Source organism: Lampetra fluviatilis, chromosome 14 (genome assembly GCF_964198595.1).
Source record: "Lampetra fluviatilis chromosome 14, kcLamFluv1.1, whole genome shotgun sequence".
In the NCBI taxonomy this organism is placed as follows: Eukaryota; Metazoa; Chordata; class Hyperoartia; order Petromyzontiformes; family Petromyzontidae; genus Lampetra; species Lampetra fluviatilis.
The window spans coordinates 83,477-102,259 of record NC_136288.1 but is presented as its reverse complement, the minus strand read 5'-3'; the positions used below and the strand labels follow the sequence as shown (position 1 = coordinate 102,259).

At 50.1% G+C, this 18,783-nt stretch overlaps 1 protein-coding gene across 1 annotated transcript in view; it reads left to right on the top strand.

The window, feature by feature from the left end:
• Window positions 1-4,594: 4,594 nt before the first annotated feature.
• CLHC1 (clathrin heavy chain linker domain containing 1) overlaps window positions 4,595-18,783 on the top strand; it is a 39,379-nt gene continuing 25,190 nt past the window's right edge. The window contains exons 1-5 of the mRNA XM_078862456.1: window positions 4,595-4,861; window positions 8,147-8,334; window positions 9,415-9,554; window positions 9,772-9,973; window positions 10,964-11,082. Coding sequence (XP_078718582.1) covers window positions 4,715-4,861; window positions 8,147-8,334; window positions 9,415-9,554; window positions 9,772-9,973; window positions 10,964-11,082 — 796 coding nt within the window. The 5' untranslated portion in view covers window positions 4,595-4,714. The remainder of the gene's footprint in view (window positions 4,862-8,146; window positions 8,335-9,414; window positions 9,555-9,771; window positions 9,974-10,963; window positions 11,083-18,783) is intronic.

Here is an 18,783-nt window from a genome sequence, read left to right as displayed (position 1 = left end):
TGGACCCCAAGCCACCGACGTCCTTCTAAGGGCCGGGGGTCAGTGCGGTGCCAGTGGTCGAGAGATTAGGACCCTGAGATTCCCTCGGCCTGATGTCCTTTTAAGGGCCAGGTCCGGATGGGCCAGTGGTCAGAGACCCACCGGGCCAGCGGTGGGTCAGCCTCCCCTAGGTCTAGCTAGCCGGAGGGCTAGAGTGGTCAGAGTTCTAGGTACGATAGCCCGGAGGCTGTACCTCCCCAGGTTGTGGGTGGAAGGGGTCATTACCCCTTTGTGTTAGGGTAAACTGTTTGGTATAATAAACCGTGTTGCCTCTACGAAGACTCCGTCTCCCTACAAGAACATTACACATGTTCCTTCTCTGCAGGGCTCAGCCGGTAAGGTTTCTGCCAGATCAGAGCGGTGTCGCCTGTATCGATATGGTGGCTCAAAAGCGTATTACGGCAGATGTCAAATTTCCCTGTACTAAAAACGTCAGCAAACTCACGTAAGAGTGCCCTCAACTCATCCCTCTGGGACTCGGACAAGTCCACACTCTCCGAACAAAGTGATTTCGACCACTCGTCGTCCAAATCCTTACGCGGCGGCGTGTTCGACTCGATCCCCACACCCCCAACAACACATCCCTCATGAAGTGCGGGCGACGCATGGGCTAACATGGTGCCCTCCTGAACAATGGAAGTGTCTAACCCAGTGTTGAGAACCTGGATGAAAGGTTCCTGGTCGTTGGACACCAGAGTCTGGGCTCCAACTAACGTCAATACCTTTGTGGCCTTATTGGAGGGTCCCAAGAGGATCCCTCCCGTGGTCGCCGTCCGGTCTAATGGCTTGCGCAACCGTAAGGGGATCAACATTTGCACGCCAGGGGGAATCTGATGGGAAGGTACCACGCGAACCATCACCACCATAATGACCGCTGTCAGGCTCCGTAGAGCAGGGTACGTGTTTGTTGTCATCGTCTACGAGAGCTACACGTGGCAAAACCGGGGGTGCTTTCGCATGGCTCGGCGATTGCGCATTCGCAGAATTAATCTGGCAAGGGTCACGTGGTCAGAAAAGGGGCAGTCCAGCAACATGAACCCTTGCACTGTGCCCCGCTCCCCACGCCAGCAAACAACCCGCACCGACCAGCGTGGTGAAGTATGATAAAATACACCGCAGTGGTGAGGTCCCCATACAGTAGCGGATTCGTGAAAGGGCCATGGCGTGGAGGCACATGCATCATCCCATGTGATACCACCTGCGGGGCACGCCTCATGACGCTCACGTGGGTTACCTGCGCTTTCTTCCTGCAGGGTAGCTTCAACCGCCTGCTAGCCATCGTGTCCCAATGGGAGGTCGGGTCGCTTCATTCGAACGTCGCTGCACAATTGGAAGTTCCTGGCACAGGTGCGAGAGGTGGATGAGTTGGAGTCTTGTCTGTGGGCGTGTGGGTTTAGCGCGCTGCGCTACGATGAATCTGGTGACCTGAACTCGATTCCCGCTCTGGTCACGAATGTTAGTTCAATGGAGTGGCTTATCTTGTGGAAATGTATAGCAGTAAAATACTCTAAACGCATGTTTCTAAATATGGAGGGGAAAACCGGAAGACCTGGAGAACAATCCACGCGACCACGGGGAGAGAGACATGAAAACTCCAAATATACAGGCGTCAGGGTCCGGATCGAACCCACGACCTCTTGCATACCAGGTGAAGGAGTTACCATCCCAACAACGCGGCACCCTTATTATGTACCAGGTTACACAGTCACGGACTCAAACGAAGACACAGTCCCTTCACAAGGCGTTTAACAGTCTGTTCGAGAAGTAAGTTCTGTTAGCGAGCATCTATTAAGGCCAGCATGGCACACGAGGGGGTGGGTGGTCAGTTTTACCCAGGATAGCCCCACTGAGTCGTATGGCTCTTTTCCAGAGGGTCCTACCACATTTCCCAGCAATAATTACATTGCACAGTATATTCCAACTGGGTAATTTGCAGGCAATTGTATTTAATTAAGTAAATATGGTCCATGACGCTGGGATCTTCAACGTCCGCTCTGAAGCAGATGGCACGTGGTGCATTTGCGGTGAACACGCCTGTAAGCATTAAACAGGGCGGCCGCTGTATTCAAACTGCGAACATCTACGACAAGCGGCAAACGTACTACTGCTACAGACACACACGCAGAGTGTGTAATCACTCAACATGTGAGCGATTACACACATTGTTAAACACAACGTTTAATCACACACAACAATGTTGATGACACACAACAACGTTGTGTTGAGTGTAATCACACACAACAACGCTGTGTTGAGTGTAATCACACACAACAACGTTGTGTTGAGTGTAATCACACACACAACAACGTTGTGTTGAGTGTAATCACAAACAACAACGTTGTGTTGAGTGTAATCACACACAACGTTGTGTTGAGTGTAGTTCAAGTTAATTTATTAGGTAAAGCCCTGTGAGCCATTCGGCTCTTGAATCGGGTGCAACCGCAACAAACCAAAAACAAAAATATGAACAAAAAACATCTTAAAGTAAATATGTGACTAAGTGCAAACAGAAAATCCAAGAAAAGACTGCAAAATATTGCATAAAAAACATCGTACACCAACGCTGTGTGCAAAAATCCCAGTGGGATGCAAGTCAAACAACAACAACCACAAGACAACTTAGATTAAGGCCATCAGTCTAAATCTGTACTACAACAAACAAACATGGCTAAACCAATACACTTTTCGAAATCAATAAAAAATAAAGCCAATGAAACAGGAACTGTGACGGAATTTTCACAATAAATGGCATAAACAACATGTACTACCAAAACCCTTATTCTTTGGTTCTTTCGGTAAAGTCACGTATAAAGATAAAATAATAAATTAAATAATTGCATACGACGTTAGATTTTTTGTTGCTATTTCATTTATACCTGATGATGATTGCTTGTGTTGCAATCGAAACGTCGTATGCTATTATTTAATTTATTAATTTATCTTTATACGTGACTTTACCGAAAGAACCATAGAATAATTCCTGCAGTCACGAAAGCTCCAAAATTAAGATTGAACCACTTCTACGGGGAAGTTCCAAGTTTACCTTTTTCTCTCTCTCTGGGTTTTTTGTTTTCTCTCTCTGTCTGTTGTATTTAGTGTACTTTTATCTGTCTACACTCGTTTTTTGTCGTTCTTATGTTCAGCTCTGTCTGTGTGTCTCCGTTCCTCTTGTTTTTATGTTTTGTCTTTCTTTGGAATTTTCACACTTAAATTCTAACTTAGCAATCTTTGAAATACGTAATCGACCAGGCTATGCGTTAATTGTGTGTTGACCGACTCTCTGTGTTGTATTACATAACATTTCGATATTTTGCTAGGTTATTTAATTTAGTGTGTTCTTTCTCCATCTCTCCTAATGTTCAAGCCTGCGTACTTTACTACGCGTCCTTCGTACTCATTGACATGTACATTTTTTCTCTACCCCCTTCCTCTCTCTGCCTCCGCCCCCCTCTGTCTATTTAAGGCCACGCCACAGAGACGATCTCCCTCTCTGTACCTGTGTTACTCTCTCTATGTATCTTGGTGATATATGTCTGCTTATATGTCTGTCTATAGTTTTCTGGTTAGATTTTTTGTTGCTATTTCATTTATACCTGATGATGATTGCTTGTGTTGCAATCGAAACGTCGTATACCAAAACCCTGCAGCCATAGCTGGCTGCATGAGTCACTCTACAACAGCAGGAGCATCAATCGGAGTATTATAATTTTTCAATGCACACAACACAACGTATATGTTGTCAGAGCATGTTTATTTGCCTGTTCACCACAACCAGTACGTGTGGTTAATGCGGACGCAATTCTATGCAAACAGTTATCTATTTGGTGTTTGAAAATCTTGCTTCTGGCAAAAAAAAATGTCCCATGATAACGTCATCGCGCGCAACATGACGTCATCGCGCGCGACATGACATTATCCGGCGGACATGGCGTCATTGCTCGTGACATGACGTCAACGCGCGCCGTGTTGCCGGATGTCGCTCGCTGTTCCCTAGGCGACTACGCTGGCGACGAGTCAGGGATTTCTCTCCCAGTCAGTCCGATCTCTCAGAGCAAAATAAAGAATTTTGGATGTTCTTCATAGATAGTGCATCTTTTAAAGAGGATCATTTCGCGCCTATCGCCCAGGACTACACGTGGCTACAAATACATCCTCCGTCATCCAGCACCTAATGTAGCAAGCTCCAGGACGTCCAGCAGGTCCTCAAAACCTCTTGGACTTTTTGAGTACCACTCGAAATACCTACTAAGGTCCATCTCAAATGTCCATTAATTATCATCTGACTTCCGTCTTCCAGGACCATCTTGAACTTGAATTATTCTGGACCTCTTACAGATCTTCCTCAATCCTCTCATACCCACAACTGTCGCCATTCAAATCATCGTGTGTCTCGTCAAGCTATGCCACCTTGTATCTCCATTATTCCGGATTGCCGTTAGACCTTTCTCAAACCATATCTATCACAATACCTCTCAGAGATCCTGCAACATTCATCACCCAAGATTGCCATTACATCATTTACTTTATGCGACTCCTACATTCCGGTTCTTTATAACCCTGGTTGCTGCTGCTGTCCATCTAGGACCCTCGCCTCAAACCTCGAGTATTTTGGCCCCGCATCACGCACAACCTCCTGCAGTGCATTCAGTTGACATAGAGCAGAGGCGGCGTCATCATGTCTGAGGCGACGGAGTTGGAGTGGGACGGCGCGTTCGTGCGGAGGCTGCGCGAGGAGATATCGGCCGAACTGCAGGCGCTGGGCAAGACTGGGGCCGTGCCGGGTCCTGGGCGTCTGGCCGTGTACGCAGGGGCCCTGAGCAAGGCACGTGAGAGGGCCTGTGGTAGTATGGTCATGGGTCACTTGAGACGTTCCTGTGGTAGTAGTGTCATGGGTTACATGGGACGTTAGAGGACCTCTGGTAGTAGGGTCATGGGCTACTTGAGACGCGAGAAGGCCTGTGGTAGTAGGGTCATGGCCACTTGAGACGTTAGAGGGCCTGTGGTAGTAGGGTCATGGGTCACTTTAGATATTAGAGGGCCTGTGGTAGTAGGATCATGGGACACTTGGGAGTGTCCAACAGGCCACCCACCACATACGGTCAAATCCTTTAGATATCCATAATTAAGGTTTTTTGGGTTAGGTCACGTAAATATAAATGTCGTTCAACCCGGCACCAGCCGACACAGCCAATTAGCAAAGCTTGTCACGCAACCATCTCTCCTTTAGAGACGTTTCTACCAAATGCCAAAATTGGTAAAATATTGCCTTTTCACTGATGTACAAATTAATCAGAAAAATCTTGCTCAACGGGAAATTGAGGTTACACGTTTCTGGTACGAGTGAACAGGGGGAGAATGTTAAGTATTTAATAGTAATGACTACAATAAATAAATTACAAGGAACAATGTTATTTTTTATTATTACACACTTTTATTGAACTGACCCTGTTGTCTGCTTATATTCTTTCAAATCTTCGGATCTACGAAACCTAACGATCTGAAATTTTGTACACAGACTCGTCGTCTCACATGCCAATTTAAGATTTAATTTAAAGAACCGGTCCAGGTCCTGACGATCCTGTGCTTCTTGTGTTTTTTACTTAATTTTGTATTGCACAATTTCATATATATGAAAATTATCTAGACAATGACGAGCGATTGTTATTGTCTGGATTGACAAGGTGATGCTTCGTTACAATATCGATGTTGGAAAATAACGAGTCAATCGAGTAATGGGACAGATTCCTGAAATCATCAGGCCTATTTTCCGGGGAGCTTAATTGTATGCAGAGGACATTCCATCGGTAAAGACATGTTTTGGAGAGATTGGAGATCACCAGATTGAGCCGATGTCTGTCCAGTTCCCTGCCAACTATTCATTTGGAACTGCAGAAAGACGCATGTTACCACTCATCCTTTGTTGGGCTTCAACGGTGCACAAAATTCAGGGATCCACCGTAAACTATGCCGTTGTCAATGTAGGTTCCAAGGTGTTTGCTGCTGGGGTCAGGCGTTTGTTGCATTGAGCAGAGTGCGATCACTAGGTGGATTGAAACTGGAAGAATTGGAATGCACCAAGCATACAGGAAGCAATGTGTGCAGCAAAAAGGCACTGGATGAGATTAATCAACCGAGAGAAGTGCGCTATCGTATACATATGTAGGACTCGTACTGACACGACAGCTTCTTTGTCTTTCTCGGTTCTTTATTAACGCGTATAGTTCAAATCTCCGTCGGCATCACTTGATGTCCCTCCGTACTCTTCAACTCACAACTCCCCATCAACATCACTCAATGTCCCTCCGTTCGTTCGCTCCACTGGCTTCGCTCGCTCTCCCTCTGCTCCTCTCCTCCAGCGACCCTCCTCTCTGCTCTCTCTCTCTCCAGCTCGGTCGCTCTTTGTTCTCTCTGCCGTCCCACTCCGTCGTAGCTTCCTCCACCAAGGTCCGTTACTCCGCTGCTATCCTATACTGTACTTGCTCCGTCCACTGCTACTCTATCTGTATTATCTTTATCCGCTGCTACCATACTCTGTATTCTCTTTGCCCACTGCTACCTTATACTATACTCTCTTTGTCCACTGCTACCTTATACTATACTCTCTTGTCTGCTGCTCCATCTCTTCCTCTGTCCGTCTCTCGTCCCAGGCACCAACCAACTCCTGTTTCTCCCCACGCTCCTTCCCTTTATCCCTGAACCAATTCCCCTTAATTAATTGGACCATCCCCCACTTCGCTACTCGCCCCCAGCCCCCAGCCTCACGTGGTATTGTTGTTGTAGATACCGGGGCGCCAATTCCCGACAACCATACCTCTGGTCCAAATCAACGGCCTGCGTCCTCGATTACCCCCGGCCACCTGCAGGCCCCCCTTAATTACCATGCCACCTTAATTGGTACAACAACAACAGTATGTCGCTCCGCTCCCTGTGTCCCCGTTTTCCCTCACTGTGCGCCGCGTGCCCGTATCTCAATTCAACGCGTAACGTGTGTTTCTCAAGTCCTACACATATATATAGTTATCCTTTCAAAATGATTTTAAACTGTTTTGATATGGTTACTCTTATCTGTTTAAGGAAATCTCTAATTTACAGAAGAGTCATTAATATTTTATAACAATAAAAACTTTACACATTTAACCTCGTTATTTCATATATTTAATGATAGATTTTCGGGAGATATAAATCCTCAAAGATTTGAAAGCAAATACTAAGAATAAAATTTATGAAATGAATTAGGTTAAAAAAACTAGTTTTTCAATGCACACACTTTTATTTGCACTCATAAGTAGAAAATAAATATTTTTACCCCAGAATTAATACAATTGTATGTGCTGAATAAAAGTGGGTTGTTTTCTTTCGATGTTTAATTTTCTTTATGCAAGCCACCCACTTTTATGAAGCACATCAAATTTCATTCATTCTGGGGTCAAAATAAGTTATTTTCTACTTTTGAGTGCAAGTAAAAGTGTGTGCATTGAAACACTTGTTTTACCCAATTTCTTTTATTTTAACTACCTTTGATGATGATGATGATGATTTGACCACGATGGAGGTGATGATTAGGAATTCAGGAAGATGACTCCTCGGGAGATACAATGAGAGAGAAAAGTGCACTAACAGCAATTGCAGTATGTATAAACTAAAAATGCACAATAGAGAGTTCACAGTAGCTGCAATGGTAGTACCTATTCGTGGTACACGATATTACTGCGAGACTGAGGACGAAGCGGGCAGCCGAGGTATTGTGCCTAATATTCGGAGACAGTTTCAAATAAAACATTCTGCGCACACCTTCTCCAGTTGTCGATGGTCTACCACTATGGTCATTTGCGAATAGTCCAGCGGGTCGGAGTTGTAATATAGGGGATTAGTATGCATTTATTAACACGCGAATACACTAAATTCGAGAATCCAGAACTCGTGAAGAGCAATGGGTTACTGCACTGTACATTTAGTACCCCTCACGATTAACAAGCTACCGATTCCTCATTACGATCATCATGATTCATGATTTACACGAAGCAATGTGATCATAATTTCTGTCATAAAACATTTAATTAATCATGGTCATCACCGCCACCAATATGATGGTTGTTGCTACTGCCAGGTGCTGGAGAGGACCAGCGATTACAGGGAGGTGCTGATGACCACCATGTCCGAGTACGAGGCTCTCTTCGAGGTTCTGCGTGCCGGGCAACAAGAGGCTCGCTCACTGCAGTCCACTGTGAGGGCCCGAGCAGGACAGTCTATTGCCCTGGCCTACTACAGACGGCGTTCAGCCGAGCTACAGGAGAGGTAATGCCCTCTTCTGGGGTTTTTTCTGGCGCTGGTTACTTCAGCCAAACTCTCGCCAAACAACTCACATCCCACTCAGTGGTGGTGATGTCACCACAACGTCAATGCCAGGTTTGGTGTATAGCCAGCCTGGCTGTGGCAAAAATTCATGAACAGAAACTCAGGTGGCCTGCATATAAGGAAGGGTTTTTGAGAAATTTCCAAGAATCTGGCCAATTTGGTATGTTGAACTTTTTAGTACTCTGGTCGGAGGTGCGGTGGCTCAAAACAAAGCCCAATCAGGATGAGCTTATCATTTGGAAGCGAATTGGGTGGTAGTGGGATGATTGGAGCTGTTTTGGTGTCCATAGTCTGGGGGTGAACCAGGCAGAGCCGGTTGACTTCAGGCTATTTAAGAACTGCCCTGGGAGTGCTTTTGATGTTCTTTTCTGTTTAACTTCTTTCGTACAGTATGTAGCCAACCATGTTAATCGGTGTGGGTCTGGGCTCTATCCTGTGTTGATCAAGTGCTTGTAAGTGTATGGTGTGCCTAAGTAGACCACCTCACCTCTCGCACACCCTACGGCAGTTAGCGCCTGAAGTGTGCCCTCCCATAGCACAGGGGGTTCTAAACCATGATCACTGCTCGTAGGTACCCTTAGGCTGTGTATTATATTATTTTGTATATGTTAAGCAAGTCCCCAACGTAACGGGATGGTTTCTAAATAAAGAGGTTCATGATTGAAGATCTCCGACTGGATAATGCCTCCTGGTTGCACCACCGTGTTCAGGGGTGTTGCTGATATACAACCAACCTGTCATTAAATATGCACTCAATTTTACTTCGACAAATGTCTACATTACACATGCTTGAATGTTTAAGTGATAGTTTGTTACCCAATACCTGGTAACAGAAGACTGCTAATATGTGAATTCACAATTTCATATTTTAACTCCATGTTTCATAATAAGTCCATAAATCTTTATTTTCTCTTTGCAAAAAAAAAACTATTGTAAAAGTTATAATCACTGATATGGCTGGCTATATTGTTCAGGTGTTAGTGAAGGTGGGTGTCTGTCTGCACTGCTCTGTTGCCACAGGATTGCCCTTATAGAAGAGAACAATGCCAAACTGGAGGCTCAACTGCACCATCGAATGTCACCAACTACATCTGCATTGGATCAGCCCATTCCAGATGCAGCAGATACACATGTCATGCCACCACTCAAACCAATACACGGTGTGTGTGAACAAGCAAGCTGTTAACACTACTACATTCTCTATGCTTCCCTAAACTGTATAACACTTAATATATGTGTATTGCCGGTTGGCAGTGCTTAGAGTATATGGTTACTTATGTGTATGTGTGCATATATATTTATGTGTATGTATATGCGTACATATTTTTTTCACTTGTTTATATGTATTGCTGTGTGTTTGTGTGAGTACTTCTGCAGGTCTCTCTCTGCATGAGGCCACAGACCCGGAGTTCCTGACAGAGCGGCTGTATCAGCTGCGTGCTCGTGAGGCTGAGTTGTGTGTGGCAAACCGGGAGCGCTTTGTGCCGATGCAGTTCCTCCGTGACCTACGGCAGCAGCTGCAGCAGGAAATGAGCACACGTAGCCAGCTGCTTGCTGAAAACATATCCAGCCAGCGCAGGTAACGGTTAGAACTGGCAAGTCATAAATGTGGGACAGCCGGGGGTTGGAGTTTCCAGATAGTGAGAGTAGTAGAGGAGAAGTGACCTATTGAACCATGTTTTACTGGGAGACTTGAGAATCACAGATGCATTCATGTGTAGTGACATCGGGGATATCACTGTATGGTGCCGGCCCGGGAGGGTCATGGCGTGCGATGTTCCTATGTCGCGGACAGCACTGGGTAGGTTGATGTGTGATGCCGGCTTTACTATAGCACAGCGTGTGATGCACCGTCATCGCGTACAACCCATAGATGGGCTTGGTGAGCGCTGAGATAGCGCGGGCACCGCGCATACCGTGTTGTGCCGGCTCCCACAAGGGGGAGCGAGAGAGTGTCAGCCCAGGGACTCCCACTGCATGAGGAGTCCCTCACGCAGCACAATGGTTGGGCGATCTGCGGGCCCAGGTCCCCGAGAAGCACGACAGCGCAACGTCAATAATGAAGCGTCATCAACCTGCAGCTTAGCCCACGTCTCATGGTCAAGATTCAGAACAGAATCACGTGGCGACTGAGTGCCTGGCACCTGTCAGGCCATCAATCACCCCTTATCGCACGTCTCCTTGGCAACACCTCCGGTGTCAGCGTGCAACCCCAGGCCGACCTGGTCTGCACCAGCTTCTCTCCCAAAGTAGGTGGCGGTTTGCCCGTGCAACCTCATGTTGCACACATGGACGTGTTTGTCCTCGGTTGCTCTTGGACAACAGTGTGCGCCACGTATTTCACCACACTACACTAGGATAAATAAAATGTGTTACATTTGAATGGCAAGTTGACAGTAGTCATCCTATGAAGAGACTAGCTCCTGCCATAACCATGTGGAATTTTTACCGCTGGCTCAAGTCTACCAATGAAGATTAGAACCATCTACTCTACTCATTAGAAAAGGTAGACACTTGGATGTTGACGTTTTAAAATGAGCCTCTGGCGGGATGTTTTATTCTGTGGCAGGTACAGGAGGCTGAAGGCCTCGCGCGGGGCGGCGAGGATGTGGCGGCTGCACGACCGTTGCAGTGGCTCCCTGCTGGAGGTCATGGTACAGGGGGTGTGGGAGAATGAGCATCACCAGGGTGAGACTCGCACAGGAAAATGCACTTGGTAGTTGTGCCATCACTCTCAGTGTTGCAGTGTGATACTTTCCCAACGGTTCTCATTTTTCTTCTCTCACATGTATCAAATAATTCACTGTTAATACACGTTCATGCTGTTATCACTTTCAATCAGAAATCTGGGAACACAACACAAAAACAATGTAAAACATCGTAGTAAGCAACAGGAGTAAAAAGGATGGTTCTTTAACACGTAGGCTTTCGCGACCAATATTATCCATAATCGATGTTTTTGGGTTAGATTGCATAGATATTAGTAAGGTTTGTTACTAATTGGCTGTGTCGGGTGGTGGTGAATTTAACGATGTGTTTATAATTACGCGATCTAACCCAAAAACCTCTATTATGGAAAAGGATGAAAGATTGAATGATAACTTAGAGCTCGAATTTTTGGATAGCATACAATACGTATAGCCCAGGAATTCTACCATCTCTCCTATTCAGAGGCAGAAGTTCCAGATGTTTTTCTTTAAAAAAATAAACAATGCCATTTGCAATGTGAAAAATGGGAAAACTCCTCTACCAGATAGTATAACTGAACTTTGGACATCATCAACAAATGGGACAACTCATAAAATTTTCAGATTTGCTTACAATGTTTCAACAACAATTATACACCGCAATCATGGAATGATGCCTCAATCATTCTTTTATAAATATTCTTCTGGTCTTTGAATATAGGTACATGCAGAGGATTTGAGGAATTCCATGGTAAAATGCAATTAGTAGTTTGAACATTAATAATTGAGTGTGGAGGAAAAATGTTGCAGATGTAGTCAGAAAAAATAGTTTACAATGGGTGAGGCACATATGCAGAATGGAAACTAGAGGTCCAAAGCCAATGGAAAGACAACACCAGAAGGTGGTGATACAATTCTAGGAGTGTGTAACCATGACAACATCTGAATGATTTGATGGATTGGTGGATTTAATTGTCTTTAAATTACATAATTCCTTGTGGTCCACATCAGAATCAGAATATTTATTTATACTGGAGGAATCCGATGAGCTATAAATATATTTTTCACAGATGTCAAGTAGTTTCACAGATATCCACATGCCTTTTGTTGCAAGGTGTAGACTGACCGTGCCCTGTGTTTGTGTTGCATGTGTAGGGGTGTTAGAGAGAGAGCCGTTATGCATGGCAGCTTATGGGAAACAAACACAGTGGGCGGGGCTACGTGAGTGCACGGGGGGGGTGCTCTCAACGACGTCCGCACCAGGCAGCCCGGGGCCCCACCCCTCAGCGGGGGTTGAGTATAAAGGGGGATGTGTCAGAGGGCTCGGGGCAGAATGTTAAAGCAAAACCAGTGAAGACCGAAGATCGTCTAGCTAGAGCCCTGGACTCCCCTGGGACGCTGCCCTTGTCAGGGCCGCGCAGGACCGAGCCAGCGGCGTGGTCCCGAGAACCAGAGCTAGTGCTCTGGGACTCCGGGTACCGTAGCCCGACTTACCAGTGTCGGGCCAGACAGCCTCCCCTAGCCCGTTAGTGGAGGACTAGGAGGTAGGTCAGAGATAGCTAGCAGTGTATTCCCAGCTAGCCGGGTGAGGGGGCCGATACCCCCTCCAGTATTGTATGTCCGCGGTTGTGACAACTGTTGCAGAATAAATACGTGTGCCTCAACCCCGGGTGTCCAAGAGTCCTCAACGGTATTACATCTGGTGTCAGAAGTAAAAATCTATGAACATGGACACGCGCCGGTCAGCTCGGGTCAGGATGCCGGGGGCGGAGGACACCGCTGCAGTCGGAGAGCCCGGGACGGGTGAAGAGAGCACGGAGCAGTCGGGGCCAAATACGGCTACGCCGCAGCAACAGGAGGGTGGAGAGGTGTCGGCAGAGGGGCTGAGGCAGGCGCACGCCAAGCTGATGGAGCTGCTGCACGCCACTGCCAGCATGCTGGACCACATCACTCAGCTGGGGGCTGCTGGACCGCCACGGGGCGATGAAAGCCGACGACCACAGCGCCTTCCCGCCATTTCGGCGGAACACCAATTTGAAAATCCCGCCATCACCGCAGCTGCAGTTGAGGGCGTGGCCGGCCTGAGCATCGCGTCCAACGGCGGGCATACAGTACCTGCCGCGTCATCGCCAACGGACGGGACGTCACCACGGGTGCGACCGGCGATGCCATCGGTCGTGCGCGCCGAAGAAGAGCCGGGTGAGGGGGACGAGGAAGGGCGACCTTCTGCGGCAGCCGCTGCACTACATCAGCGACTGCCTCCACTCAAAGAATTTGTGGGCGAGGAAGGCGACTGGGGCGGCTTCCAGCGGCGCTTCCTCGCTCACCAGGAGATGGCGAAGTGGACGGACGCCGAGGCTCTCCGCGCGCTGCCAGCACTCCTCGACAGCGACGCCCTCGCCACTTTAACATCGGCACCGAAGGAGAGGCGCTCTACGCTGCAGACGGCGATGCAGGTGCTGGCTGCAGTTTACGGTCCGCCGTCAGACTGTCGCCAACTCTTCTACGATCGCCAGCGGGGGGCAAAGGAGTCGCCTCTGGCGTACCGCACAAGCCTCCTGGCACTGGCAAAGGCGGCCTTTCCACGGATGGACAACGAAGGTGTCGACGCCATGGTTACAGAGAAGATACTCCTGCTGGCGGACGACTTGGAGATCGTCATCGTCGCACAGGACGACGCGGAGATGTGCTCCCTCCAAGCAGCACGACTCCTCCACGCAAACCTGCTCGCGCAACGACGCAAGGCCAGCAAGGCGGCGAGCGGGCGTACCGTGGCCGCAGCCACCCTCCCGGCGGAGGAGATCTGCGCCATCGACCATCAACGGCGGCAGAGAGCGGGAGTACGGGCGGACCGGGGCGGCTCGAGCCATCCTGATCATCCGTCGTCGTCACCAGCGCTCCCGCGCTGCTACAACTGCGGCATCCGGGGCCATGTCGCCTCGGGGTGCCGCTCTCCTCGGCAGCGCGGGACGACACCTCGACAGGACGCCGGCCCTCTTCCCAAGCTCCATCATCATAACCCGGCGAGTCGCGGCACCTCACATGTTTGGCCCACGCACACACCCGCCACACACTCATACACCGCACCGATTGGGGGGCCAATATCGCGCACCATCGCACCAACACGCACCGCTCTGGGTACTCAGATTGAACCCAGCCAGTGGTCCGTGTTGGCCCATCGTGTTGTAGCCGCGTCGTCGGGGTCGTCGGCCGTTGTGGGGCACATCGACGGGGTCGAGGTGCGCATCCTGGTCGATACGGGAGCATCGGCGACCATTATTTCGGAGTTAATTTACAATATTCTCCCTGCCCAGAGCCGTCCTTTGATGCCTGTTAACGTGCCATTTTTTGCTGCTAACGGGGGCTCACTTGGCATCATCGGACAGATTCGAGCCCTAATTTGTATCGGGGATATTAAATTGTCTGGGCCGATTTTTGTTTCCTCCTCGCTGGCGGTTCCGTGCCTGCTGGGGACGGACTTCCTGGCCAAAATGCCAATTAGGATATTAATCGACCAGGGATGCATTGAGCTCCCGTCGGGCCGACGCATGGCGTTTCTGCCATCCCCCGGTACGAGTCGGACGGCGTTCGCAACGGTGCCGGCGTTTGTAGATAGAACGGTGCGCGTTCCTCCGGGGGCACAAATGTTGGTTCCTTTGAAACTTCGGCGGCCCTTCGCTAAGGGCATTGGGGCCCAAGGGGTTCTGCTGGGGCCATCTAGGGCCGGGGTTAGTGGACCTCATTTACTTCCGGCCCAGACCATAGTAAGAGGGGACGGAGACCCCTTCATCGCGGTCCTCAATGTGGGCTCGCACACGGTGGTGGTCCCGCAGGGGACCGTGCTTGCTCACGCGACGCCGGTGCCCTGTGAGGAACCCGTCGCGAATCACGTGAGTGCTGTCCCTGCGCCGCGACCACATTCGGACAGCGATGAAGGGTGGCTCGAGGCGCTTTGTGCGGGATCGACGGACCTGTCAAATTCAGAGCGTCAACAGCTTAAAACGCTACTGCGGGAATTTTCCGACGTTTTCAGTCGGGACAAATACGATTTGGGTTGCACTCATCTGCTGCGTCACCATATTGATACGGGTGACAGCGCGCCAATACGCCAGAATCCGTTTCGGTTAAGTCCCGCCGAAAAGGACCATGTCAAATCGGCTATTGATGACATGTTAGCCGCCGACATCATTTCTCCTTCCACCAGCCCTTGGGGAGCGCCGATCGTCCTGGTTAAAAAGCAGGATGGCTCGTTGCGGTTTTGCGTTGATTTTCGGCGCCTTAACAAAATTTCGGTTGCCGACGCATACCCGCTCCCACGGATGGACGAATCGCTGGACGCCTTGGCGGGAGCGCGATTCTTCTCCACATGGGATTTACTTTCGGGATTCTGGCAGCTTCCTCTGGACGATGATTCAAAGCCTAAAACTGCTTTCCGTACACCGCACGGCCTGTTCCAATTCAACCGGTTGCCGATGGGACTCCACTCAGCGCCGGCAACTTTCCAGCGTTTGATGGAATTGGTTTTGGCTGGATTGCAATGGGATTCGTGCCTGATTTATTTGGATGACGTTATCGTCTTTAGTAAAACTTTTGACGAACATCTCCAGAGGTTGCGGGCGGTTTTCCTAAAGATGCGGGCTGCTAATTTGAAATTCAAACCCCAAAAATGTCATCTGTTACGCGATTCGGTGCGTTATTTGGGACACATCGTGGGGCGCTCAGGTATTGCTACTGATCCCGCCAAAACGCAGTGCGTCAGCTCCTGGCCGACTCCCACCTCGGTGGGAGAGGTCAGGAGTTTTATTGGCTTCGCGTCGTATTACCGACGTTTCGTCGCAGATTTTGCGACGATTGCGAAACCCCTACACGCTTTAACATCAAAAGGGGTTCGGTTCCACTGGGGTCAGGAGGAGGAGGCTGCTTTCTGCTCCCTTCGGGACGCCCTGGTAAAAGCTCCTCCCTTGAGTTACCCCGATTTTTCTAAGCCTTTTTTGCTCGACACCGATGCGAGCAACACAGGTATTGGGGGCGTGCTTTCCCAGGTGGTTGACGGCGTGGAAGGGGTGGTTGCGTACGGCAGTCGGGTGTTGTCTCTGGCGGAGCAAAGATATTGTGTCACCCGTCGGGAACTGTTGGCAATTGTCTATTTCATCCAACAGTATCGCCCATATCTGTACGGTCGGCATTTCACCGTCCGCACAGATCATGTGGCACTGCAGTACGCCCTGCGAGTTCAACAGCCATCGGGACAATTGTCCCGATGGTTGGAGATCCTCCAGGATTTAGATTTTGAAACCACCTACCGTAAGGGCGTTCGCCACACAAATGCTGACGCTCTGTCGCGCATGCCAACCACCTCCGAATGTGCATGCCTCCTGGGGTCGGGACGTTGCAGGCCAGCAGGGGACATACCGGTTCCGGTCCTGGCGGCCGCCGGCCACGACGAAACATTGGTTCCAAATTCAATCGCACAACAGGGAAAAGATTCCCTGTTGGGGATGCCCGTCAATGAATGGGGGCGCCTCCTGATGGAGGATACCTCTCTTCTCGGGTTGCGTCGTCGCGTCGGCTGTGCTGGGCAGGGCAGGGGTGATGCCGACGCATGGGAATTGGTGCATGGTCTGCTGATGCACTGGGACGGAAAATCCCATCGACATCGGCTGGTGGTCCCTTCGGGGTTGCGTGGCAAGGCCGTGTGGGCCGCACATGAGCGCCTCCTACACCTGGGGACCCAAAAGACCCTCGCCTTACTCCAACTCGATTATTTTTGGCCAGGCATGACGAAGGATGTCAGGGATTTACTGGGGTCATGCCCTCGGTGCGCGCAACGAAAACCGCCAGCACGTGTGTCTAACCCACCCTTGCAGTCAATCAAAGTGTCCAGAGTTAACGAACTCGTCGCGCTGGATATTTTGGGCCCATTCCCCGCCACACCCAGGGGCAATAGATATTTGTTAACTGGTGTGGAGTATTTTACACGCTGGCCTATGGCCTGGCCCCTTGCCAACCAGTCGGCAGCAGCCATCGTGGAGGTCTTTGTTCAGGGTTATGTCCTGGACAAAGGTGCTCCGGAGCGGCTGCTGACCGACCAGGGCAAAAATTTTTCTGGTAAATTGCTCAAAGAAGTCTGTGAACTCCTGGGCACGAAGAAAATTCGTACCTCCCCGTATCACCCGCAGACTGACGGGGTGGTCGAGCGTCTGCATCGGACCATCGCGTCAATGTTGTCACAGCAGGTGTCGGACTCACAGACCGATTGGGACTTGCAAATTCAAGGGGTATTGGCGGCGTACCGGATGGCCCCCCACGCAGCTACGGGATTTTCACCCTTCTACCTCATGTACGGCCGCGAACCTGACCCGCCTGTTCGTGCCCAGCTGCAGATCCCCGCGCCTCAGGGAAAAACTAAATTGGCTGACCATGTAAAATTTAATTTGGCTAAATTGACAGAGGCACGGGATGCTGCCATGCAAAACTCTGACCTCTGTCAGAAAGCGAATGAGCGGCTCAGACTGGGTCGGGCGCACATGCTGCAGTGGAAGCCGGGGGACAAGGCATGGCTGCACTGTCCCCAGGTGCCACTCGCAACCTCCTCTAAGCTGGTGCGGCCGTGGCGGGGCCCTGTGGAGGTGGTCGAGGTTTTGCGACCGCAGTGCGTGCGCATCAAATGGGGGAAGCGGCGGTGGTTCGTCCACCCCTCTAGATTAAAACCCTTCGTTGCGGTACACATCCCCACTTCACACACGCGTGGCCAAACATGTGGGGGGTCGACCGACTCACTGGGTCCGTCTCCGTCGCGCTCACCTAATGCCTTGCCGGCTGTGCCACCTCCAGGTGCATCAGGAATGACGGGCTCACGCCCGATCACCCCTCCTGGGGATGCCAAGGGTCACGCGGCGTCGGATGAGGACTCACTCCGAGACGGACAGTTGCCACCTGACGGTCCACCACCCGGGGTTACCCCATGTGAGGGGCCCGCTGCACGGACACGCGCTAAAATGCGCAGACTGTTGTGAGGCCGGAAGATGTGTACATAGGTTGTGTTCATTGCGTGTTGTGTGTGTGGTGGGTTCCCTGCAAATTGTGTATAGACTGTTTTTACGGAATTCGTATTTAATCGGGGGGGTGCGTCGGGTTGTTTTCTCTTCTTGCTGTTGCGTTCTTGTTGTGTTGTTCTTGTTATTGTTGAAAAATAGTGAGGCACACGCGCGGTCAGGGGGTAAATGCGCTTTTATTGTCGTCTTTTTTTGTATGTTGGCAGCCGGGACGGCTGCAAGCTATGCGGGGGGGGGGTGATGTAGGGGTGTTAGAGAGAGAGCCGTTATGCATGGCAGCTTATGGGAAACAAACACAGTGGGCGGGGCTACGTGAGTGCACGGGGGGGGTGCTCTCAACGACGTCCGCACCAGGCAGCCCGGGGCCCCACCCCTCAGCGGGGGTTGAGTATAAAGGGAGATGTGTCAGAGGGCTCGGGGCAGAATGTTAAAGCAAAACCAGTGAAGACCGAAGATCGTCTAGCTAGAGCCCTGGACTCCCCTGGGACGCCGCCCTTGTCAGGGCCGCGCAGGACTGAGCCAGCGGCGTGGTCCCGAGAACCAGAGCTAGTGCTCTGGGACTCCGGGTACCGTAGCCCGACTTACCAGTGTCGGGCCAGACAGCCTCCCCGAGCCCGTTAGTGGAGGACTAGGATGTAGGTCAGAGA